Source organism: Oncorhynchus mykiss, chromosome 20 (genome assembly GCF_013265735.2).
Source record: "Oncorhynchus mykiss isolate Arlee chromosome 20, USDA_OmykA_1.1, whole genome shotgun sequence".
Taxonomy (NCBI): domain Eukaryota; kingdom Metazoa; phylum Chordata; class Actinopteri; order Salmoniformes; family Salmonidae; genus Oncorhynchus; species Oncorhynchus mykiss.
Window position 1 is genome coordinate 10,632,732 of NC_048584.1, and position 27,279 is coordinate 10,660,010.

General features: G+C 42.4%; 1 protein-coding gene across 1 annotated transcript in view; it reads right to left on the reverse strand.

The window, feature by feature from the left end:
• LOC110498936 (glutamate receptor ionotropic, NMDA 2C) overlaps positions 1 to 27,279 on the reverse strand; it is a 59,126-nt gene that overhangs the window by 22,985 nt on the left and 8,862 nt on the right. The window contains exons 6-9 of the mRNA XM_036955535.1: positions 11,146 to 11,339; positions 4,024 to 4,192; positions 1,623 to 1,776; positions 822 to 947 (exon numbers count right to left, since the gene is read on the reverse strand). Coding sequence (XP_036811430.1) covers positions 822 to 947; positions 1,623 to 1,776; positions 4,024 to 4,192; positions 11,146 to 11,339 — 643 coding nt within the window. The remainder of the gene's footprint in view (positions 1 to 821; positions 948 to 1,622; positions 1,777 to 4,023; positions 4,193 to 11,145; positions 11,340 to 27,279) is intronic.

The following is a 27,279-nucleotide window of genomic DNA, read 5'->3' on the forward strand; positions in this document are numbered from 1 at the left end:
TAAATAAAAACCCTTGAATGAATAGGTGTGTCCAACCTTCTGACTGGTACTGTCTATATACAGTTGAAGTCAGAAGTTTACATGCACCTTAGCCAAATACATTTAAATTCACTTTTAAAAAATTCCTGACATCCAGATACAAATTCTCTGTCTTAGGTCAGTTAGGATCACCACTTTATTTTAAGAATGTGAAATGTCAGAATAACCTTAGAGAGAATGATTTATTTCAGCTTGTATTTCTTTCATCACATTCCCAGCGAGTCAGAAGTTTACATACACTCAATTAGTATTTGGTAGCATTGCCTTTAAAATGTTTAACTTGGGTCAAACGTTTCAGGTAGCCTTCCACAAGCTTCCCACAATAAGGTGGGTGAATTTTGGCCCATTCCTCCTGACAGAGCTGGTGTAACTGAGTCAGGTTTGTAGGCCTCCTTGCTCGCACACGCTTTTTCAGTTCTGCCCACAAATTTTCTAGAGGATTAAGGTCTTCCAATGTTGTAGCAAAATGGCTTAAGGACAACAAAGTCAAGGTATTAGATTGGCCATCACAAAGCCCTGACCTCAATCCTCTAGAAAATGTGTGGCAGAACTGAAAAAGCGTGTGCGAGCAAGGAGGCTTACAAACCTGACTCAGTTACACCAGCTCTGTCAGGAGGAATGGGCCAAAATCCACCCAACTTCTTGTGGATAGGTTGTGGAAGGCTACCCGAAACATTTTACCCAAGTTAAACAATTTAAAGGCAACTGAGTTTGAACCTGGGTCTCCTGTGTTAGCCCTCTGAGCTAAATCCAGGCTAGCAGACAGGTTTGTCTCAACTCACCTTTGGCACTGACCAAGCTTCGGTTGTACCCGACAGGACTGAAGTACTCAAACACGAATACAGTCACAGCGACCACGGTCAGGCACATTACAAACATCATCACCCACACCGCTGGGCTATAGGGCTCTAGTGGAGAGGATGAGAGTCAAGGAAGGAAAGGGACGGAGGGCAAAGAGAGAAGGAGAGAGAGACATCTTTCTTTTCAGGTATTTTGGACTGGCCAATAATGGCTAACAATGTCTTCTGCATAGTCTCTAAAGATGAATTAACGGTAATCATGGGATTCTTCATCCATTCCTTTGGTTGTCGTGTTAGCTTTTGTACTGCCAGGCTCAAACAAGGTAATTATACATACTGTAATTTGAAGATCAGGGAGAGAAGAGGCAGAGATAAAATTATACATTTTAACATGGGAAAATATCCAGCAACTTGTTTTCATTTTGATTTTGTTGTTTCAGGGTTTATGTGGGATTTAGTCATATCTGCGGGATAAAACTTTAATCTAAAGTTTCCTAAAGCAGAAAAAACAGACCACTGAGACAGAACTCAGTAAAGTAGGCCACACACACACGTTTGTGCTCACTGAGCGTTGCCATGGGAGCTAGCGGTCCTGCTGCATCCATGGGGAGAGGCATCATAGCTTACAATACAGGTACATTACTCTTAGGCACACATCTAGGATCATCTTGTCTTCCCCATAGCCTAATGATAGCTATTGGAGTAATTCAACTAAACCGACCTCAGATCAAATTATATTTACATTATCTCAAGTCAATCAATTAATCAATCCTACTGTCTCACCAAGGAAGGCGGAGGGGGAGACAGTCCCATTGCTACGGGCAACCATGACGCTGATGCCCGTCTCAACGAAGGGCACGGAGAAGTCGATGATCTCAGAACGCTCCTCATTTATGGTGAGAGAACCTATGGCCATGTCTGCTTTCCTATAGAACACCTGGGAGAGGAGAGGGATGAGGGATGAGACAGGGTGAGGAAAAGAGAGTGTCAGGTTGATACATGTGCATCTTTACATTATACAACTGACAATAGGATTTACTGTACATAATCCCACTGTTAACGTACAGTGCAGTTCAGAAAGTTAAGACCCTTTCACATTTTATTACGTTACAGCCTTATTCTAAAATGTATTAAATAAAAAATGTCCTCATCAAACTACACACAATATCCCATAACGACAAAGCGAAAACTGGTTTATGGAAATGTTGGCTAATTTATTAAAAATAAAAAACAGAAATACCTAATTTACATAAGTATTCAGACCCTTTGCTATGAGACTCGAAATTGAGCTCAGGTGCATCCAGGTTCCATTGATCATCCATGAGATGTTTCTACAACTTGATTGGAGTCCACCTGCGGTAAATTCAATTGATTGGACTTGATTTGGAAAGGCACACACTTGACTATATAAGGTCCCACAGTTGACAGTGCATGTCAGAGCAAAAACCAAACCATAAGGTCGAGGCAATTGTCAGCAGAGCTCTGAGACAGGATTGTATCTAGGCACAGATCTGGGGAAGGGTACCAAAACATTTCTGCAGCATTGAAGGTCCCCTAGAAAACAGTGGCCTCCATCATTCTTAAATGGAAGAAGTTTGGAACCACCAAGACTCTTCCTAGAGCTGGCCGCCCGGCCAAACTGAGCAATCGGGGAAGAAGGGCCTTGGTCGTGGAGGTGGCAAAGAACCTGACGGTCACTCTGACAGAGCTCCAGAGTTCCTCTATGGAGATGGGAGAACCTTCCAGAAGGACAACCATCTCTGCAGCACTCTACCAATCAGGCCTTTATGGTAGAGTGGCCAGACAGAAGCCACTCCTCAGTAAAAGGCACATGACAGGTCGCTTGGAGTAAAGGACTCTCTCTACTGTAAAGGACTCTCAGACAATGAGAAACAAGATTCTCTGGTCTGATGAAACCAAGATTGAACTCTTTTACTGATTGCCAAGCGTCACCTCTGGAGGAAACCTGGCACTATCCCTACAGTGAAACATGGTGGTGGCAGCATCATGCTGTGGGGATGTTTTTAGTGGCAGGGACTGGGAGACCAGTTAAGATTGAGGGAAAGATGAATGGAGCAATGTACAAAGAGTTCCTTGATGAAAACCTGCCGCAGAGCGCTCAGGACCTCAGACTGGGGCGAAGGTTCACCTTCCTACGGGACAACAACCCTAAGCACACAGCCAACAGAACGCAGGACTGGCTTGGGAACAAGTCTCTGAAGTTCCTTAAGTGGCCCAGCCAGACCCTGGACTTGAACCAAGATTGAACATCTCTGCAGAGACCTGAAAATAGCTGTGCAGTGACCTAACAGAGCTTGAGAGGATCTGGAGAGAAACTAATTATGGGGTATTGTGTGTAGATTGAGGGAACAAAACGATTGAATCATTTTCAGAAGAAGCCTATACTGTAACAAAATGTGGAAAAAGTCAAGGGGTCTGAATACTTTCTGAATGAGCTGTATATAAGTGTGCACACTATGGTATTTTTCTCTAGAATTCACTCAAAATATGTCAAACACATATAAAGTATTGAGCCTCTGGGCAGAGGAATGCAGGCAGTGATGTTCTCATGAGGAACACCTGTTAAGGCGTACGCCTTAGGATGCAACTGTGTTTGATGTGTGTGTTTTGCATCTTCAGCACCATATGTGCATGTCCTCATACACCATTGCCTAGTTAAAATGCACCATCAAAGAGATAGGCAGAGCTACTGTACACCTACCCAGGTAACCACTGCCACTGACCACTGCCTCTTTTTCTCTCCTGCTCCCATGGAACACACAGCACATAGTTCGGAGTAGGAGCACTGTAGCTATTTATGGAGAAGCTAGTTTATATTCCAATTGTTATCGTTCTGGGATTTGAAACAGCAGCATTCCAAGCTACTGGTACACCTCTCGAGCCTCTATGCTACCCACCACCTCTGCCCGAGCACAGACATCTCCTGTAATGTTCTGCACTCCTGGTCCTGGAAAACTCCTGGATGTGCAGGCTTTTGTCCCAGGCCAGCACTAACACACTTGATGACACTAATCAACGGACCATGAAAGCCTTGATAAGTGTAATCAAGTGTGCTATCAGAATGCCAGTGGAGCTTTTACCACATTGGTTACACCTACGGATTACTCTCAGATCCCCATAGACTAGGGTTTGATATGGGGTTTGGCATTAGTGTTCCTCTCACCTCTCCGATCATGCCGTTCCAGATGCCACTGATCATCTTTCCATGTTTCCCGTTAGTGACCAGGTAGAGGTCGTAGGAGAACTTAATGGTGCGAGACAGCTTCTTCAGAATGTCTATACAGAACCCCTTACAGCACAGCTTGGTGTAGGGCTCCGAGTGGCCCACAATACTGTAGGGAGAGGAGGAGCACACACACAGAACAGAGATTAGTAAATTCTTCAGTGACCTGAGATATTGCAGAGATCGACCCACAGAGAGAGAGAGAGAGAGAGAGAAAGAACGTAGGTGAAGCATGATACGTTTTTGGAGAAAGAAGAAGAACTCCTAATTGACCTAATATGTCCTATTATTGACCTCCTAAACAGCAGGAGCACAGTGAGTCCTGATGGCTGAAGATGTGAGACATATCAGATCAATAAGCTAAACAGCATCATAGCAGAGCAAAGAGCAAACTGTACTCTGTACTAATGACTGGGAATCAAGGACCTGTTCTGCAGACACGAACGACAACAGTAAATCGGTATCCCCCAGACACAGACACACATAATCACACACAAACAGAGACAGAGATGCACACACGCAGTCAGAGGGGTAGACATGTACACACACACACACACACACACATACACACACACACACACACACTTAGTCCAGTCTGAAACCTTGGATGTCTGAGGGCCAGAGACAGACTCTAAACACAGGCCATTAGGGTGTTTGGAGGAACACTGACACACACACACACAGAGCGGTGATGATCCGTCACCTCCAGCCTCCCCTCGACCCCACTGTCTAATGATGTGTACGTAGAGGGGGAGGACAGAGAGAGAGGGATGAAAGAGAGGGGATGGTTGTTGTTGTTTGACCTAGAGTAAACAGGTCTGTCCCCGTCTCCCTCATCTCACCAGCTGCCTGGGCTAAACGCTGCAGGTTAAGAGCTCTGAGTTAGGGTGTTCTAATGTGTGTGTGTGTGTGTGTGTGTGTGTGTATCTCCCCCCAACCCTACACACACACACGCACACAGACACACCTGAGGATTAGCGATGGCTCTGTTGCTCCAGGGTTCTTCCCTGAGACTACAGCAGTATGAAACAATGTGAACAGAGGGAGGAAATCTAAAGCTATAACACAAAAAAAAACGTCCTTTGCTATGAGGAAGGAAGACAGAGAATGGTGGAGAAAGAAATAATGAGGAAGGAAGATTGAGAACATATGTTTCAGTGGGGAGATTGCCAGTGGTGTACCCTTAGGTATGTGATGCTAATACCTATGGCTCGATTGCAACCAACAGGCAGAATTTAACGCAGTCCTGCAGGTTACCGCTGGATTCCTTAAAACGCTACAAATGGGAGATGACTAAGCTTGATTGCAACAAAAAAAATCAGTTGATCTCTCGTTGTTACCATGTCAAGTGATTATGATACCAGATAGCTGGTCTAGATTCTCTACTCCGCCCCGAATGAATTATCACCCAATCAGAAGCATCAGAAATCAAGGCTGATTGATGTCTAAGAAGATAGAAGTAGTAGCCCTCATTTCATTAAAATGCTTCACCTTAAATGGCAAAATAAAATAATAATTGTCTTTCAATGTACAACGTAAATGACTACATTTTCATTTGATAAACAAATATAGATTATATGACTCAATCATGATTTACTTGATATTGTTGCAAATTTCTAATATGGACTGTCCAGGGATATTTTACCCTCAATCTTGATATGACCATATCAGACAATTTTCTTTTAAAGACCGTTGCATTTAATGGAGAGCATAAATTGGAGACAAATAAAATAATTAAGAATAGGCTACACCTTTAACATAATTTTTTTCCATTCATACAACGTGTCAGGAAAATTGCCACAGTAGATTTGCCATGGTAGAAAAGGAAATACTTTGTTTCAGTCGTCAAATAGATACATCACTCTTAGTCTGCTCATCTCACTGATCATCCCCAAAGCCAACACCTCATTTGGCCACCTTTCCTTCCAGTTCTCTGCTGCCAGTGACTGGAACGAATTGCAAAAATCGCTGACTTTAGAGACTTTTACTTCCCTCACCAACTTTAATCATCAACTATCTGAGCAGCTAACCGATCACTGCAGCTGTACATAGTCCATCATTAAATAGCCCACCCAATCTACCTACCTCATGCCCATACTGTTTTTATTTTATTTACTTTTCTGCTCTTTTGCACACCAGTGTCACTACTTGCACATCATCAACTGCTCATTTATCACTCCAGTGTTAATCTGCTAAATTGTAATTATTCGCTCCTATGGCGTATTTATTGCCTACCTCCTCATGCCTTTTGCACACACTGTACATAGACTTTCTTTTCTCTACTGTGTCATTGACTTGTTTGTGTCATTGGCTTGTTTATTGTTTACTCCATGTGTAACTCTGTGTTGTCTGTGTCACACTGCTTTGCTTTATCTTGGCCAGGTCGCAGTTGCAAACGAGAACTTGTTCTCAACTAGCCTACCTGGTTAAATAAAGGTGAAATAAAAAATAAACATTTAAAAAACTAGCAAGATTAAAATGTTCCGATGATAATACCCACCAGAGAACAAAATAGTATTAAAAAATTTTGGTTGGAATCAGGACTAAAAGATAACCCCGAAATCGGCATTATGCAGATGTTTAACAGTGGTGGACGATGGTTGCAATTGAGATCTGTTGTGCAGGTGGTTTTAGCTCGTATCGAGAGTTTAACGAGGGCTGGTGATAATCTCGTGGCCATCAGTTGTTGCAATTGTCCCAAAGCTTCTACATAACTAAACAAAGGTCTTGCAGTACTGCACTTGAATATTCTGCCATTGCAATACAACTCTCGCGCACTCTGGGCGTCCCCAAACCCGTACTGCTCGCAGGTATACGCCAACTACATTACAGTCAGATACCCACACGTGGACAAGTTAGGATTCTACCCAGACAAAGCATAGTACAGCATGTAGGATCACGCACCAATAGCATCACTGTTGCGGCTAGCCCACAGTCAGTTAGAAGAGAGGGTGCTTTTGACTGTGCCTTAGAGGGTTAGCTGACAACTTCACGAAAACGGTGCACACGCTTCAAATGGGGCAGAAGTCTGTGTGTTGTGATTTGGGATGGGCCAGATAGCTAACGATGACAAGATGTTGCCATGTGGGGAATCGTGGGTGTGGCTTGTTTCAGATGGTATCAGGAACAAGATGAAACTGTCTTGATTTGAAGTGTTTTTACTGATGTCACATCTATGCTAATATGGCTCAAATTTGCTAGCAACGACAGGATAATGGTGTATTTGACACAAGTGCTCATTGTGCAAATGTATTTGTTTTCAAACATTTGAGACTAAATATAGTTTACATGTCAACAATCTAAGCCAACTGTCTGTTTTGCCCCATAATTGCACATGCATTGTTTTTTGTTGCTGAACAAACAACCTGTTTACGATACTCTCACTTATTGGAGTTCAGTTATGTTGCCAATGAGACCAGCCGCTGTCCAAAGAGAGGAGTTTTAATGAGTAAAAAAAACCTTTCAATTACACCAAACATCTGCCACGGAGAAGAGCTATGTCACCCAACATATGATTAACATCCTTTATTTTACTTTCACTAACTCTCTCTCTCCCTCTTTCTGGTTTTCCCTGGTAGCCCGTAGTGTTGATTACTCCCCAAGCAGGGGGGGGGGGGGGGGGGGGAGAGAGAGCGAGAGACACGGTTTTCTGTATGTGAAAGAGAGTCAGACCAAAATGCGGCGTGGCTATTGCGATCCATGTTTAATGAAACTGAAGTAACACGAATCTAATACAAAAACTACAAAACAATAAACGTAAGGAAAACCGAGACAGCCAAATACTGGTGCACATACACACAGAACAAGGACATCAAGACACTAAGGACCCACATAACCCAACACCAAACAGCCTAATACTGGTGCACATACACACAGAACAAGGACATCAAGACACTAAGGACAATCACCCACCAAAACCCAACACCAAACAGCCTAATACTGGTGCACATATACACAGAACAAGGACATCAAGACAGTAAGGACCCACATAACCCAACACCAAACAGCCTAATACTGGTGCACATACACACAGAACAAGGACATCAAGACACTAAGGACCCACATAACCCAACACCAAACAGCCTAATACTGGTGCACATACACACAGAACAAGGACATCAAGACACTAAGGACAATCACCCACCAAACCCAACACCAAAGAGCCTAATACTGGTGCACATACACACAGAACAAGGACATCAAGACACTAAGGACAATCACCCACCAAAACCCAACACCAAACAGCCTAATACTGGTGCACATATACACAGAACAAGGACATCAAGACAGTAAGGACCCACATAACCCAACACCAAACAGTCTAATACTGGTGCACATACACACAGAACAAGGACATCAAGACACTAAGGACAATCACCCACAAAACCCAACACCAAACAGCCTAATACTGGTGCACATACACACAGAACAAGGACATCAAGACACTAAGGACAATCACCCACAAAACCCAACACCAAACAGCCTAATACTGGTGCACATACACACAGAACAAGGACATAAGGACAATCACCCACCAAAACCCAACACCAAACAGGCTACCTAAATATGGTTCCCAATCAGAGACAATGACGAACACCTGCCTCTGATTGAGAACCATATCAGGCCAAACATAGAACTAGACAAACTAGACATGTAACATAGAATGCCCACCCAGCTCACACCCTGACCAACCAAAACATAGAAACATACAAAGCAAACTATGGTCAGGGTGTGACAGAGAGAGAGAGAGACACCGAGAGAGACACCGAGAGAGGGACCAGAGAGAGAGAGAGAGACCATAGCCTGGCAATAGAGACAGAACGCCATGGAAAAGCATGGAAGGTCAGAGAAGAAAGACTAAGTAAGCACTGTGGGTCAGGTGAAGTAGATGATGAGCAGCTCTTCCTACTCCACTGCTCAAAATACGAATCAATCAGAGGCATTTATCTCCTGAAATTTGAAGACAGAATTGCAGGATTTCTTGACCTGCCTGTTGAGGAGAAAATCTGCATTTTGTTTGGAGAAAATGTAGAGACAGTAGATGTTGCTCCAGATGATGTTCTGGCCTGTCATAATGTAAGAGAAACAATAGCCCTTGCAGTTTTATATTTCTCAATTGTTGCTGTTTGTTAAATGTTTTGTTTATTATTTTCCTATATATTATTATTATTGTTGCTCAAACACATGGTTAATTTATGTAATACTTAATGTACATTGCTCTGGCAACAGTGACAACCACCCATTCATGCCAATAAAGCGTTGAATCAGGAGAAAGAGAAAGAGAGGGTTGTGTGATTTCTACCCGACAGTGGCATGATATATATGCCAGTGTTGGCAGATAAGTCTTCTTTACAGCCAATCAATGTGCCATCGCGCACAACTACTCTCCCCACACATCTCTCCACTATTAATATACTGGGCCGATAATTGATGTGCTGACTCGTGTGAATGTCGAAAGGATGCACAGCGGGTATGTAACAAGTGTGTAAATGGTTGGCCCCTGGTGTGTCATTGTTGTGTTATGGGTTGGCTCCTATTAGTAATCCGTTTCTCTCCAGGTGTGTTCATGCACGTGGTTTGATCACACAGCTGCTATGTGCTCTGACAACAGTGCATCCTAGTGTATGCATGTATGTTTGTGTGTTTTAAATGTATACAAGTATCCCGGTCTCAAAATCTAGCTTCCAGTATGTGTTTACCAGATGTGCCTTTGCCAAATACATTTAACTCAGTTTTTCACAATTCCTGACATTTAATTCAAGTAAAAATTATCTGTGGTAGGTCAGTTAGGATCACCACTTTATTTTAAGAATGTGAAATGTCAGAATAATAGTAGAGAGAATGATTTATTTCAGCTTGTATCTCTTTCATCACATTCCCAGTGGGTCAGAAGTTTACATACACTCAATTAGTATTTGGTAGCACTGCCTTTAAAATGTTTAACTTGGGTCAAACATTTCGGGTAGCCTTCCACAAGCTTCCCACAATAAGATGGGTGAATTTTGGCCCATTCCTCATGACAGAGCTGGTGTAACTGAGTCAGGTTTGTAGGCCTGCTTGCTCGCACATGCTTTTTCAGTTCTGTCCACACATTTTTGAGAGGATTGAGGTCAGGATTTTGTGATGGCCACTCCAATACCTTGACTTTGTTGTCCTTAAGCCATTTTGCTACAACTTTGGAAGTATGCTTGGGGTCATTGTCTATTCGGAAGATCCATTTGCGACCAAGCTTTAACTTCCTGACTTGAGAAGTTGCTTCAATATGTCCAAATAATATTCCTTCCTCATGCTATCTATTTTGTGAAGTGCACCAGTCCCTCATGCACCAAAGCACCCCCATAACATGATGCTACCACCCCGTGCTTCACGGTTGGGATGGTGTTCTTCGGCTTGCAAGCCTCCCCCTTTTTCCTCCAAACATAACAATGGTCATTATGGCCAAACAGTTCCATTTTTGTTTCATCAGACCAGAGAACACTTCTCCCAAAAGTATGATCTTTGTCCCCATGTGCAATTGCAAACCGTCTTTTTTTATGGCTGCTTTGGAACAGTGGCTTCCATGCTGAGTGGCCTTTCAGGTTATTCGATATAGGACTCATTTTACTGTGGATATAGATACTTTTGTATCTGTTTACGCCAGCCTCCACAGGTACACTTCCAATTGACTCAAATTATGTAAATTAGTCTATCAGAAGCTTCTAAAGCCATGACATCATTTTCTGGAATTTTCCAAGCTGTTTAAAGGCACAGTCAATTTAGTGTATGTAAACGTCTGACCCACTGGAATTGTGATGCAGTGAATTATAAGTGAAATAATCTGTCTGTAAACAATTGTTGGAAGAATCACTTGTGTCATGCACAAAGTAGATTTCCTAACCAACTTACCAAAACTATAGTTTGATAACAAGAAATTTGTGGAGTGGTTGAAAAACAAGTTTTATTGACTCCAACCTAAGTGCATGTAAACTTCCGACTTCAACTTTATGTGCAGCCATCTGTATACATTTGCAATTTGCATGTTGTTGTTGGTGCGTGCGTGTGTACCTCTCGGTGCGGTTGGACTGGCGTCGGCAAGGCACGGTGTTGCGTACGCAGGTGCCCGTGTCGGGGTCCACGTTTTCTACGATGACAAAAGGCCTCTCCTCCAGAGTGGCTACCGTCAGGTGGCGGTCATCTGATACCGTCTCCAGAAAACTGCCATAGCGAGGCCACACCGGGTAACGCACCTGGAGGATACCCCGCTCTAATGTACCCACCTGGGAGGGGTGGGAGAGAGAGAGAGAGTAGGAAGGGAGAGGGAGAGAAAGAGTACATGAAAGTGGATTAAACACACTCAGGGCTGTAGATCTGAGAGAGGCTGATCCAAGTAATCCAATGGATTGTGACTCTAAGCAGAGCCCCAGAGGACCCAGTGATCCCCGTTAAGAACCTGTCCTCGCTTAACCCTACTGGGGCTCCATTTATCACTCAGGCTTCTTTCCCTGGAGCTTCCAACTCCATCCCTCCAGTCATAAATCATAGTGCCTCTTCTTTTATATGCAGATGACATTGTACTGATCTCTGAAAGTGAAGATAAGCTTCAATAAATGTTTTATATTGTTTTTAACTGGTGTGGACAATTGAATCTGAATATCAATGTGGACAAAACTAAGGTAGTACACTATTGGAATTCAGCAGTGACTAGAACACTGCTGTGCTCCAGGCCACAGTAGATATGATCAGTGAGTACAAGTATATGGGATTGATTATCAAAGACTTTGTGGATCACAATGTGTCTGTTAAGTACATATCTAACCATGCGAATTGTGCCCTTGGTGCCATCATTGCAAAGTACAAAGCCATGGGTGGCTACCATTTAAATGTTTCACTAAACTGTTTGATTCATTGGTGCTACATACCGTATTTATACTTATGCTGCAGGAGTATGGGGGCACAGAAATTATCATTTTGTCTTGTGTAAATGCTGATTTTACCTTGGTGTGGATAAATACACAACAAATCCTGTTATTCAAGGCGCTGTATGGGTTGGAAAATATGGCATCGTCAGTTGCTATGTTTAAAAAAAAATGGCAGTGATTTTGCATCATGCATCAGCCAAAATGGAAATTGTAACGGTCTTGATGAAAATAATAAACTATGTGACATGTTAACAGATAACAATAATATGCTTTATCCACATTGTGTTGTGTTACAGCCTGAATTTAAAATGAATTGAATTGAGATTTTGTGTCACACACACAATACTCCATAATGTCAAAGTGGAATTATGTTTTACAAGTTAATTCAAAATGAAAAGCTAAAATGTATTGAGTCAATAAGTATTCAAAACCTTTGTTATGGCAAGCCTAAATACGTTCAGGAGTAAATATTTGCCAATCAAGTCACATAAGTTGCATTGAATCCCTCTGTATGCAATAATAGTGTTTAACATAATTTTGTTATGACTACCTCATCTTTGTACCCCGCACATACAATGGTCCCTCAGTTGAGCAGTGTATTTCAAACACAGATTCAATCACAAAGTCCAGGGAGAGAAAAAAGCAGACATTAAATATCCCTTTGAGCATGGTGAAAATATTAGTTACACTTTGGATGGTGTATCAATATACCCAGTCACTACAAAGATACAGGTTTCTTTCCTAACTCAGTTGCCGGAGAGGAAGGAAACCGCTCAGGGATTTCACCCCGAGGCCAATGGTGACTTTAAAACAATGACAGGGTTTAATGACTGTGATGGGAGAAAACTGAGGATGGATCAACGACATAGTAGTTACTCCACAATACTAACCTAAACAATGGAGTGAATTGAAGGAAGCTTGTACAAAATAGAAATACTCCAAAACATGCAAAGACAATGTGGCAACGAAACAATCTTTATGTCCTGAAAAAAAAAACGTTATGTTTGGGGCAAATACAACACATTGCTGAGTACCACTCTTCATATTTTCAAACATGGTGGTGGCTGCATCATGTTATGGGTTTGCTTGTCATTGGCAAGGACTAGGGAGGTTTTAGGGTATAAAAAAAACAGAATAGAGCTTAACACAGGAAAACTGCTTTCCATCAGACACTAGGTGACAAATTCACCTTTCAGAATTTTTATTTCACCTTTATTAAACTAGGCAAGTCAGTTAAGACCAAATGCTTCTTTACAATGACAGCATACCAAAAGGCAAAGGGCCTTCTGCAGGGCAGGGGCCTGGGATTCAAAAAAAAAAAATATATATATATATAAATATAGGACAAAACACATATCACAACAAGAGAGACAACACAAAACTACCTAAGACAACAACATTGCAAGGCAGCAACACATGACAACACAGCATGGTAGCAACACAACAAAACAACAACAAGGTAGCAACACATCATGGTAGCAGCACAAAACACGGTACAAACATTATTGGGCACAGTCAACAGCACAAAAGTCAAGAAGGTCGAGATAACAATACATCACACAAAGCAGCCACATCTGTCAGTAGGAGTGTCCATGATTGAGTCTTTGAATGAAGTTATTGAGATAAAACTGTCCAGTTTGAGTGTTTGTTGTAGCTCGTTCCAGTTGATAGCTGCAGAAAACTGAAAAGAGGAGCAACCCAGGGATGTGTGTGTGCTCTCGGGACCTTTAACAGAATGTGACTGGCAGAACGGGTGTTGTATTTGGAGGATGAGGGTTTTATAAATACGACAGGTATACAGAGATAACCAGTTTACAGAAGAGTATAGAGTGCAGTGATGTGTCCTATAAGGAGCATTGGTGGCAAATCTGATAGCCGAATGGTAAAGAACATCTACCCGCTTGAGAGCACCCTTACCTGCCGATCTATAAATTATGTCGCCGTAATCCAGCATGGGTAGGCTGCTCATCTGAATCAGGGTTAGTTTGGCAGCTAGGGTGAAAGAGGAGTGATTACAAAAGAGGAAACCAAGTCTAGATTTTACTTTAGCCTGCAGCTTTGATATGTGCTGAGAGAAGGACAGTTCACCGTCTAGCCCTACTCCCAAGTACTTGTATGAGTTGACTAGTCCAAGCTATAAACCCTCAGAGGAAGTAATAACACCTGTGGGAAGAGGGGCATTCTTCTTACCAAACCACATGACCTTTGTTTTGGAGGTGTTCAGAACAAGGTTAAGCATAGAGAAAGCTTGTTGTACACTAAGAAATCTTTGTTGTAGAGTATTTAACACAAAATCTGGGGAGGGGCCGAGTTGAGTATAAGAGTGTATTATCTGCATTTAATGGATGAGAGAGCTTCCTACTGCCTGAGCTATGTTGTTGATGTAAATTGAGAAGAGCGTGGGGTCAAGGATTGAGCCTTGGGGTACTCCCTTGGTGACAGGCAGTGGCTGAGACAACATATTTTCTGACTTTATACACTGCACTCTTTGAGAGAGGTAGTTAGAAAACCAGGCCAAAGACCCCTCAGAGACACCAATACTCCTTAGCCGGCCCACAAGAATGGAATGGTCTACCATATCAAAAGCTTTGGCCAAGTCAATAAAAATAGCAGCACAATATTGCTTATAATCAAGGGCAATGGTGACATCATTGAGGACCTTTAAGGTTGCAGTGACACATCCATAATCTGAGCGGAAACCAGGTTGCAGACCCAAGAGTATGCTATAGACATCAAGAAAGCCAGTCAGTTCATTATTGACAAGTTTTTCCAACACTTTGGATAAACAGGGCATAATATAAATTGGTTGCTTGATCTCAACCTTTAAATAAAGGGTGAACTGTGGCTGCCTTCCAAGCAATGGGAACCTCCCTAGAAAGGAGAGACAGATTAAAACGGTTGGAGATAGGCTTGGCGATTATAGGGGCAGCAAACTTAAAGAAGAAAGCGTCTAAACCATCTGACCCAGATGTTTTTTTGGGGTCAAGTTTAAGGAGCTCCTTTAGCACCTCGGACTCAGTGACTGCCTGCAGGAAGAAACTTTGTAGCGGGCAGGGGAAACAGAAGGAGAAGCATCAGTGTCACGACTTCCACCGAAGTTGGCCCCCCTGCCTGTTCGTGCGGTGCTCGGCGGTCGTCGTCACTGGACTATTAGCCGCAACCGATCTCTTTTTCGTTGCCTGTTTGTTTTGTCTTATTAGTTGCACCTGTCTATTTGTGTGCTTGATTGGCTTCCTTATTTATAATAAGTTTACCCGCCCTTGTTTCGTGCGGGATTACTCATATGTTACGTGTGTATGTTTTTTTGGTGTTCGTGCTCTGGACCTGGTACCCTGTTGCGTTGGGTTGGTCCACATTTTCCGCACCCTGTTTTGTTCGGCATTATTTTCTGTGCGATATTAAAAGTACACGTCTTCCTGTGGAACTATATGCTCTCTGCGCCTGATTCTTCCCTCACGCACCAAGTTACCCGTGACAATCAGGGATAGTCACATTAGAAGGGGTGGGAGATGAGGAAATGCTGGATGGGCAAGGAGGCATGGCTGAGTCAAATAGGAATCCTGACTTAATTAATCAATCTGGTTAGGGATAGGGTCTAGATTCCTGAATTTCCGGCTGACTGACGTGCCCAAAGTAAACGGCATGTTACTCAGGCCCAGATGCCAGGATATGCATATAATTGGTGGCATTGGATAGAAAACACATTGAAGTTTCTAAAACTGTTACAATAATGTCTGAGACTATAATAGAATTGATATGACAGAAGAAAAACCAACCAGAGATTTTTTATTATTTAGGTCCCAGGCTCCTACAGTGGAAAGCTATGGGTCCTATGTAATTCCGTCTCCCAGATTGCAATTCCTATGGCTTCCACTATATGTCAACCATCTTTATTCAATGTTTCAGGCTTGTTTTTTAAAAAACAAGCAAGAATTTTGAGTTTTGGAGAGGAGAGCACCGGAACATTATCAGTCATTCGGCGCGCGAGGGTGAGGGCGCGCTTTCTAATTTTGCTTTCCTATTGAACATACTTCTTTCCGTATGAAATATTATAGTTTATTTACATCTTAGAGTGCCTGAAGATTAAATAGTGGTGATTAAAGAGCTCAGCCATGTGCTTCTTGTCAGTAACAACCACATCATCAACATTAAGGGACATGGGCAGCTGTGAGGAGGAGGGTTTATTCTCCAAGTCTTTAACCGTTTTCCAGAACTTCTTGGGTTTAGACCCTCAGAGAGAGAACTGCTCCATAAAGTAACTAACTTTGGCCTTCTGGGTAGCCTGAATGCACTTATTTCTCATTTGCTTGAATGATAGCCAGTCAGCCTGAGCCTTTTGCCGAGCCTTTCGCCAAATGCAATTCTTGAGGTGGAGTAACTCTGCAAGATCATGGCCGCACCAAGGGCTGAACCTGTTTTTAATTTCTTTATGGGGGGCGTGTTTGTTAACAATACCACTGAAAAAAAATTAAAAAAGAAGGTCCAAGCGTCTTCAAGCTGATTCTATACCATTTTACAGAGGCCAGTTTGTCACATATACTCCCTCTCCCGCACAACTGTCACCATCGTCTCGCGCACCTGCGCCTCTGGACACTCACCTGGACTCCATCAACTCCTTGATTGTCTTCCCTAGAACTGTCACTCCCCTTGGTTCTTTCCTCAGGTGTTATTGACTCTGTTTTCATGTTGGTGCGTTGTTTGTGTTACGTGTTTATTGTTAATTATATTTATTAAAACACTCACTCCCTGAACTTTCTTCCTGACTCTCAGTGCACTTGTTACACAGTTCATGAAGAAAGGCTTGCTTATTAAAGTTTTTTAGCAAGCGTAGGCCGATACTGATGGAGGACGATAGCATACACACAGATGAATGTATTGAGTCAATAAGTATTCAAAACCTTTGTTATGGCAAGCCTAAATACGTTCAGGAGTAAATATTTGCCAATCAAGTCACATAAGTTGCATTGAATCCCTCTGTATGCAATAATAGTGTTTAACATAATTTTGTTATGACTACCTCATCTTTGTACCCCGCACATACAATGGTCCCTCAGTTGAGCAGTGTATTTCAAACACAGATTCAATCACAAAGTCCAGGGAGAGAAAAAAGCAGACATTAAATATCCCTTTGAGCATGGTGAAAATATTAGTTACACTTTGGATGGTGTATCAATATACCCAGTCACTACAAAGATACAGGTTTCTTTCCTAACTCAGTTGCCGGAGAGGAAGGAAACCGCTCAGGGATTTCACCCCGAGGCCAATGGTGACTTTAAAACAATGACAGGGTTTAATGACTGTGATGGGAGAAAACTGAGGATGGATCAACGACATAGTAGTTACTCCACAATACTAACCTAAACAATGGAGTGAATTGAAGGAAGCTTGTACAAAATAGAAATACTCCAAAACATGCAAAGACAATGTGGCAACGAAACAATCTTTATGTCCTGAAAAAAAAAACGTTATGTTTGGGGCAAATACAACACATTGCTGAGTACCACTCTTCATATTTTCAAACATGGTGGTGGCTGCATCATGTTATGGGTTTGCTTGTCATTGGCAAGGACTAGGGAGGTTTTAGGGTATAAAAAAAACAGAATAGAGCTTAACACAGGAAAACTGCTTTCCATCAGACACTAGGTGACAAATTCACCTTTCAGAATTTTTATTTCACCTTTATTAAACTAGGCAAGTCAGTTAAGACCAAATGCTTCTTTACAATGACAGCATACCAAAAGGCAAAGGGCCTTCTGCAGGGCAGGGGCCTGGGATTCAAAAAAAAAAAATATATATATATATAAATATAGGACAAAACACATATCACAACAAGAGAGACAACACAAAACTACCTAAGACAACAACATTGCAAGGCAGCAACACATGACAACACAGCATGGTAGCAACACAACAAAACAACAACAAGGTAGCAACACATCATGGTAGCAGCACAAAACACGGTACAAACATTATTGGGCACAGTCAACAGCACAAAAGTCAAGAAGGTCGAGATAACAATACATCACACAAAGCAGCCACATCTGTCAGTAGGAGTGTCCATGATTGAGTCTTTGAATGAAGTTATTGAGATAAAACTGTCCAGTTTGAGTGTTTGTTGTAGCTCGTTCCAGTTGATAGCTGCAGAAAACTGAAAAGAGGAGCAACCCAGGGATGTGTGTGTGCTCTCGGGACCTTTAACAGAATGTGACTGGCAGAACGGGTGTTGTATTTGGAGGATGAGGGTTTTATAAATACGACAGGTATACAGAGATAACCAGTTTACAGAAGAGTATAGAGTGCAGTGATGTGTCCTATAAGGAGCATTGGTGGCAAATCTGATAGCCGAATGGTAAAGAACATCTACCCGCTTGAGAGCACCCTTACCTGCCGATCTATAAATTATGTCGCCGTAATCCAGCATGGGTAGGCTGCTCATCTGAATCAGGGTTAGTTTGGCAGCTAGGGTGAAAGAGGAGTGATTACAAAAGAGGAAACCAAGTCTAGATTTTACTTTAGCCTGCAGCTTTGATATGTGCTGAGAGAAGGACAGTTCACCGTCTAGCCCTACTCCCAAGTACTTGTATGAGTTGACTAGTCCAAGCTATAAACCCTCAGAGGAAGTAATAACACCTGTGGGAAGAGGGGCATTCTTCTTACCAAACCACATGACCTTTGTTTTGGAGGTGTTCAGAACAAGGTTAAGCATAGAGAAAGCTTGTTGTACACTAAGAAATCTTTGTTGTAGAGTATTTAACACAAAATCTGGGGAGGGGCCGAGTTGAGTATAAGAGTGTATTATCTGCATTTAATGGATGAGAGAGCTTCCTACTGCCTGAGCTATGTTGTTGATGTAAATTGAGAAGAGCGTGGGGTCAAGGATTGAGCCTTGGGGTACTCCCTTGGTGACAGGCAGTGGCTGAGACAACATATTTTCTGACTTTATACACTGCACTCTTTGAGAGAGGTAGTTAGAAAACCAGGCCAAAGACCCCTCAGAGACACCAATACTCCTTAGCCGGCCCACAAGAATGGAATGGTCTACCATATCAAAAGCTTTGGCCAAGTCAATAAAAATAGCAGCACAATATTGCTTATAATCAAGGGCAATGGTGACATCATTGAGGACCTTTAAGGTTGCAGTGACACATCCATAATCTGAGCGGAAACCAGGTTGCAGACCCAAGAGTATGCTATAGACATCAAGAAAGCCAGTCAGTTCATTATTGACAAGTTTTTCCAACACTTTGGATAAACAGGGCATAATATAAATTGGTTGCTTGATCTCAACCTTTAAATAAAGGGTGAACTGTGGCTGCCTTCCAAGCAATGGGAACCTCCCTAGAAAGGAGAGACAGATTAAAACGGTTGGAGATAGGCTTGGCGATTATAGGGGCAGCAAACTTAAAGAAGAAAGCGTCTAAACCATCTGACCCAGATGTTTTTTTGGGGTCAAGTTTAAGGAGCTCCTTTAGCACCTCGGACTCAGTGACTGCCTGCAGGAAGAAACTTTGTAGCGGGCAGGGGAAACAGAAGGAGAAGCATCAGTGTCACGACTTCCACCGAAGTTGGCCCCCCTGCCTGTTCGTGCGGTGCTCGGCGGTCGTCGTCACTGGACTATTAGCCGCAACCGATCTCTTTTTCGTTGCCTGTTTGTTTTGTCTTATTAGTTGCACCTGTCTATTTGTGTGCTTGATTGGCTTCCTTATTTATAATAAGTTTACCCGCCCTTGTTTCGTGCGGGATTACTCATATGTTACGTGTGTATGTTTTTTTGGTGTTCGTGCTCTGGACCTGGTACCCTGTTGCGTTGGGTTGGTCCACATTTTCCGCACCCTGTTTTGTTCGGCATTATTTTCTGTGCGATATTAAAAGTACACGTCTTCCTGTGGAACTATATGCTCTCTGCGCCTGATTCTTCCCTCACGCACCAAGTTACCCGTGACAATCAGGGATAGTCACATTAGAAGGGGTGGGAGATGAGGAAATGCTGGATGGGCAAGGAGGCATGGCTGAGTCAAATAGGAATCCTGACTTAATTAATCAATCTGGTTAGGGATAGGGTCTAGATTCCTGAATTTCCGGCTGACTGACGTGCCCAAAGTAAACGGCATGTTACTCAGGCCCAGATGCCAGGATATGCATATAATTGGTGGCATTGGATAGAAAACACATTGAAGTTTCTAAAACTGTTACAATAATGTCTGAGACTATAATAGAATTGATATGACAGAAGAAAAACCAACCAGAGATTTTTTATTATTTAGGTCCCAGGCTCCTACAGTGGAAAGCTATGGGTCCTATGTAATTCCGTCTCCCAGATTGCAATTCCTATGGCTTCCACTATATGTCAACCATCTTTATTCAATGTTTCAGGCTTGTTTTTTAAAAAACAAGCAAGAATTTTGAGTTTTGGAGAGGAGAGCACCGGAACATTATCAGTCATTCGGCGCGCGAGGGTGAGGGCGCGCTTTCTAATTTTGCTTTCCTATTGAACATACTTCTTTCCGTATGAAATATTATAGTTTATTTACATCTTAGAGTGCCTGAAGATTAAATAGTGGTGATTAAAGAGCTCAGCCATGTGCTTCTTGTCAGTAACAACCACATCATCAACATTAAGGGACATGGGCAGCTGTGAGGAGGAGGGTTTATTCTCCAAGTCTTTAACCGTTTTCCAGAACTTCTTGGGTTTAGACCCTCAGAGAGAGAACTGCTCCATAAAGTAACTAACTTTGGCCTTCTGGGTAGCCTGAATGCACTTATTTCTCATTTGCTTGAATGATAGCCAGTCAGCCTGAGCCTTTTGCCGAGCCTTTCGCCAAATGCAATTCTTGAGGTGGAGTAACTCTGCAAGATCATGGCCGCACCAAGGGCTGAACCTGTTTTTAATTTCTTTATGGGGGGCGTGTTTGTTAACAATACCACTGAAAAAAAATTAAAAAAGAAGGTCCAAGCGTCTTCAAGCTGATTCTATACCATTTTACAGAGGCCAGTTTGTCACATATACTCCCTCTCCCGCACAACTGTCACCATCGTCTCGCGCACCTGCGCCTCTGGACACTCACCTGGACTCCATCAACTCCTTGATTGTCTTCCCTAGAACTGTCACTCCCCTTGGTTCTTTCCTCAGGTGTTATTGACTCTGTTTTCATGTTGGTGCGTTGTTTGTGTTACGTGTTTATTGTTAATTATATTTATTAAAACACTCACTCCCTGAACTTTCTTCCTGACTCTCAGTGCACTTGTTACACAGTTCATGAAGAAAGGCTTGCTTATTAAAGTTTTTTAGCAAGCGTAGGCCGATACTGATGGAGGACGATAGCACTCTGAGCTGTGAACCCACACTTTCAATTGATCCATTTTACGTAATAAGTTTCCAGTGTTAACGTGCAGAAAACCCAGGCTTTTACAAAATCAGAAATCAGTGAAGCAGATATCAGAGCACAAGTCAGAATTGGGGCTAGCAACAGTAGGTGGGCCAGGGTGTAAATGCACATTTCCAGCTATCATCAACTGTAATACAATCAAGGCACGACAGAGTACAGGGAGAGCTCTGCAGTGCTGATTTATGATATCTGAATGTGCATCAGATGGCAACAAGATCATATTGTACAGCAATTTCATCAGGTAACATGAATACAAAGCCGGCAAGAGGTGGTTAGAATAGGATGGGAGGCAAAAAGTTTGTGTAACCAATCGAGAGTCCTGAGTGTGGGAACAAACATAGTCTGTCCCACAGTTGGGTAAAGAAGGTTGTAGTCAACAAAGTATGCAGGAGTCATGAGGCAAATAGCAAAATAGCAAAATGCACAAGAAAGAAAAATAATATATAACGAATAGACTTGGGCTAGCCATAGTAATTTAATAGTTACTCGCCTTAACAGTGCGTGTGGGCAGGGCAGACGGCAAACAGATGGCCAGGTGTAATCCAAGCAGCAGTGCAGCAGGCAATGGTAGTAGGTGTCACACACACTTGGGATAAGCTTTTATTTCTAGAGGCAGATTTCTTGTAGAAAATGGTCTTTGAACAGCAGCAGGGGGGGTTCAGAAGACTCTTCAAAGACTCCTGACACTTGTTGGGCCCAAAGACTGTTTACGTCACAATTTAGTGCGAATTGAATTTGTATTTGGTCTGTCCTTGCAAGCCTCGGAGCCTTAACTCAGCATGCAGTCCCCATAAAGTAAAATATATCACTGTAATGCACTTGATTATTTAAAAAAACGTTTTTTTATTTTTCTTCTAGGCTTTCAAAATAGCATCAGACCAAATGCTACTCACTCAGTTCCAGGTTGGAATGGTGTCCTCGGGTCTCTGCTGTTTGTTTGCTAGAGCACCCTTCGAATAGCTTGGAAAAAGAAAACCTTGAAAGCAGTAATCTCTGCTTTAGGTAATTAAGCAATTAGTAATAATTAGGTTATGGGTTTGGAGTTTTGGTCTGGAGCGAAGGCCAAGCCGTGGAGGGTGGGTAGCATCCTGCATACAGTTGAAGTTGGAAGTTTGCATACACCTTAGCCAAATACATTTAAACTCAGTCTAGTAAAGATTCCCTGTCTTAGGTCAGTTAGGATTGCCACTTTATTTTAAGAATGTGATATGTCAGAACAATAGTAGAGAGAATGATTTATTTCAGCTTTTACTTCTTTCATCACATTCCCAGTGGGTCAGAAGTTTACATACACTCAATTAGTATTTGTTAGCATTGCCTTTAAATTGTTTAACTTGGGTCAAATGTTTCGGGTTGCCTTCTACAAGCTTCCCACAATAAGTTGGGTGAATTTTGGCCCATTCCTCCTGACAGAGCTGGTGTAACTGAGTTAGGTTTGTAGGCCTCTTTGCTCACACACGCTTTTTCAGTTCTGCCAACAAATTTTCTCTAGGATTGAGGTCAGTGCTTTGTGATGGCCACTCCAATACCTTGACTTTGTTGTCCTTTTAGGGCTGCTGTCCCTGTACAGGGACCAACATCAGCGGAAATTTCAGAGTGATAACTAATAGTACTCGATACAACTCAAACTTTCATTAAAACACACATGCAGGGTACTCAATTAAAGCTACACTCGTTGTGAATCTAGCCAACATGTCAGATTTTTAAAATGCTTTTCGGCGAAAGCATGAGAAGCTATTATCTGATAGCATGCAACCCCCGAAATACCCAAAGGGGACGTAAACAAAATAATTAGCGTAGCCGGCGCTACACAAAACGCAGAAATAAAATATAAAACATTCATTACCTTTGACGAGCTTCTTTGTTGGCACTCCTATATGTCCCATAAACATCACAATTGGGTCTTTTTTTCGATTAAATCCGTCCATGTATACCCAAAATGTCCATTTATGAAGCCCGTCTGATCCATGAAAAAGCACCGTTCCAAACGCAACGTAATTTTTTTAAATTAAAAAAGTTGCCTATAAACTTTGACAAAACACTTCAAACTACTTTTGTAATCCAACTTTAGGTATTAGTAAACGTTAATAATCGATCAAATTGATCACGGGGCGATCTGTATTCAATAGCAGCACGTTTTGAAATCATGGTCCACATTCTCTCTTTCATAACTTCCTCCGGTGTACTCGAAGACAGGAAGTGCCTATTTCTCATTTCACCAAGGATAAACTTCAATCTAAATGCCAGTACTGGCAACATCGTGTGGAAGCTGTAGGCATTGTAAACTGGGCCCTATCTATTTTCCCTGGCCATAGACAATACAGAGACTGGCGGAGTGATGTTTTTTTTGTGTTTTTTGTGAACAGTTTTCCTTGGGATTTTGCCTCCTACACACGTTCTGTTATAGTCACAGACATGATTTAACCAGTTTTATAAACTTCAGAGTGTTTTCTGTCCACACATACTAATCATATGCATATACTATATTCCTGGCATGAGTAGCAGGACGTTGAAATTTTGCAGCCTCTTTAACAGGTTTTAAGCCATTTTGACACAACTTTGGAAGTGTGCTTGGGGTCATTGTCCATTTGGAAGACCCATTTGCGACCAAACTTTAACTTCCTGACTGATGTCTTGACATGTTACTTCAATATATCCAATTCTCCAACTATTTTCCATGACGCCATCTATTTTGTGAAGTGCACCAGTCCCTCGTGTAGCAAAGCACCCCCACAACATGATGCTCCCACCCCCGTGTTTCACGGTTGGGATGGTGTTCTTCAGCTTGCAAGCCTCCCCCTTTCTCCTCCAAACACAACGATGGTCATTATGGTCAAACAGTTCTATTTTTGTTTCATCAGACCAGAGGACATTTCTCCAAAAAAGTATGATCTTTGTCCCCATGTGCAGTTGCAAACCATAGTCTGGCTTTTTTATGGCGGTTTTGGAGCAGTGGCTTCTTCCTTGCTGAGCGGCCTTTCAGGTTATGTCGATATAGGACTCATTTTACTGTGGATATAGATAATTTTACTCCAGCATCTTCACAAGGTCCTTTGCTGTTGTTCTGGGATTGATATGCACTTTTCGCACCAAAGTACGTTAATCTCTAGGAGACAGAATGAGTCTCCTTCCTGAGCGGTATGACGGCTGCGTGGTCCCATGTTATTTATACTTGCGTACTATTGTTTGTACAGATGAACGTCGTACCTTCAGGCATTTGGAAATTGCTCCCAAGAATTAACCAGACTTGTGGAGGTCCACAATTTTTTTTCTGAGGTCTTGGCTGATTTATTTTGATTTTCCCATGATGTCAAGCAAAGAGGCACTGAGTTTGAAGGTAGGCCTTGAAATACATCCCCAGGTACACCTCCAATTGACTCAAATGATGTCAATTCTCGACCCGCTCCACTGCAGCCTTGTCAATGTGAATGGCCTTCCTTTTCCTGTAGTCCATGATCCGCATCCTTTGTCTTGCTCACGTTGAGGGAGAGGTTGTTGTTCTGGCATCACACTGCCAGGTCTCTGACCTCCTCCCTATAGGCTGTCTCGTCGGTCCTCAAGCCTACCACTGTTGTGTCATCAGCCAACCTAATGATGGTGTTGGATGTCGTGCTTGGCCACGCAGTCGTGGGTGAACAGGGAGTACAGGAGGGTACTAAGCACACACCCCTGAGGGGCCCCCACGTTGAGGATCAGCGTGGAAGATGTGTTGTTACCTACTCTTACCACCTGGGGGCGGCCCGTCAGGAAGTCCAGGATCCAGTTGCAGAGGGAGGTGTTTAGTGCCAGGGTCCTTAGCTTAGTGATAGCTTTGTGTGCACTATAGTGTAGAACGCTGAGCTGTAGTCAAATGAACAGCGTTCTCACATAGGTGTTGCTTTTGTCCAGGTGGGAAAGGGCAGTTTGGAGTGTGATTGAGATTGCGTCACCAGTGGATCTGTTGGGGCGGTATACGAACTGGAGTGGGTCTAGGGTTTCCGGTTGATGGTGTTGATGTGAGCCATGACCAGCCTTTCAAAGCACTTCATGGCTACCGACGTGAGTGCCACGGGCAATAGTCATTTAGGTAGGTTACTTTCGCTTTCTTGGGCACAGGGGCTATGATGGTCTGCTTGAAACATGTAGGTATTACAGACTCGGTCAGGGAGAGTATGAAACTGTCAGTGAAGATAATAGCTGCCAAAAGGTGATTCTAACAGGTTTTGACTCAGAGGTGTGAATACTTATGTAAATGGTATAGAGTGAGCTCCACAAGTATTGGGACAGTGATATATTTTAGTGAATAATGATAAGTGAGAATATTACAGATGCACAAATATCATACCCCCCAAGACATGCAAGACAGGCTCAGGGGCAGGCAGAGTGGTCAGGCAGGTGGGCTCAGAGTCAGGACAGGCAAGGGTCAAAACCAGGAGGGCGAGAAAAAGAGAGACTGGGAAAAGCAGGAGCTGAGAACAAAAATGCTGGTTGAACTGACAAACAAGATGAACTGGCAACGGACAAACAGGTATACGGAGAACACAGGTATAAATACACCGGGGATAAGGGGGAAGATGGGTGACAGCTGGAGGGAGGTGGAGACAATCTCAAGGACAGGTGAAACAGTTCACAGTGTGACACAGGATTATCCGTAATTATGGTAGATTCCAGATTAATGTAGAAGTGTTTAGAAAAATATTATATTCTTATTTACAGTAAAAGTTCTTCCAAAATGACACAATACATTGTTTACCATTAATCTATATTGGGGAGAAAATCATCTGAAACACAACCAAAAAAATATATATAATGCTAGGAATATGGGACCAAATACTACACTTTAGACTACTTTAATACACGTACAGTGTAACTAAATGTGTTAACAATTGTAAAATCACCTGCTATGGATGAAAATACCCTCAAACAAATTAATTGTATAATTTCATATCCAGAGTGGTGCAATACAGAGCCAAAACCAAAACAGTGTGACTGTCCTAATACTTTTGGAGCTGACTCTATTTCTGTATTTAATTTTCAATAAATCAGCAAAAATGTCTAAAAACATGTTTTCACTTTGTCATTATCAAAGTGTCACACACAGTATTGTGTGTAGGTTGGTGAGAAAAAAAACGATTTGATCTATTTTGAATTCAGGCTGTAACAAACAACAACATGTGGAATAAGTCAAAGGTCAATGCGCCAAAGCCTGCCATCTTATCCTCCAACGAAGACGTTTCTTTTGTGGTTGAAAAGATAATCTGCATTTTGGACTATTGTGTCATTATGGAGTGACACTTAAATACATTTTTCTAACTCTAAATCTAGCTCTGTTGATTTATATTACATTTTTTTAAAGTAGAAATAGCTACAACACTATTTAAAGCGACATTAGCATGTACATAACCCACACGATTGTGTCTGACTATGAATTGCAGTGCTGTTTTAACTGTTATGAACTTTTCGCAGGCAGTTACTGAAATCAATCACTCCTCCCTCCCTCTCTAGGAGGAAAGCAGTGAGGTAGATAGAGAGACGGTTCCCCCTGACTTAGTTTTAAAAAATGAGATGTGTAGTGCTGTCAGTGTGTCAAAAAGAGAGAGAAGGGATGAAAAGGGCATGTCACATGCACAAACCCACAAGTAAGTGCACAATGACACTTTTTCACTAATGAATGAGCTACATGACACTGGAGGTAACTAGGGGGAGAGAGGTTTAAAGGAAAGAGGGAGAGAGTGTTACAGAGAGAGTGAGAAGGTTAAAGGGAAGAAATAGAAGCAGGGGTTGTGAATGACTGTGTGTTTTGTTGGAATTCCAGAGCATTCCCCAGCAGCCTGACTTTTTGTTTGTGTTTGAGTTTCCGACTGCACAGTCACGACCCCCCCCCCCCCCCCCCCCCCACACACGCACACACAACCATACACAAAAAAAAAATT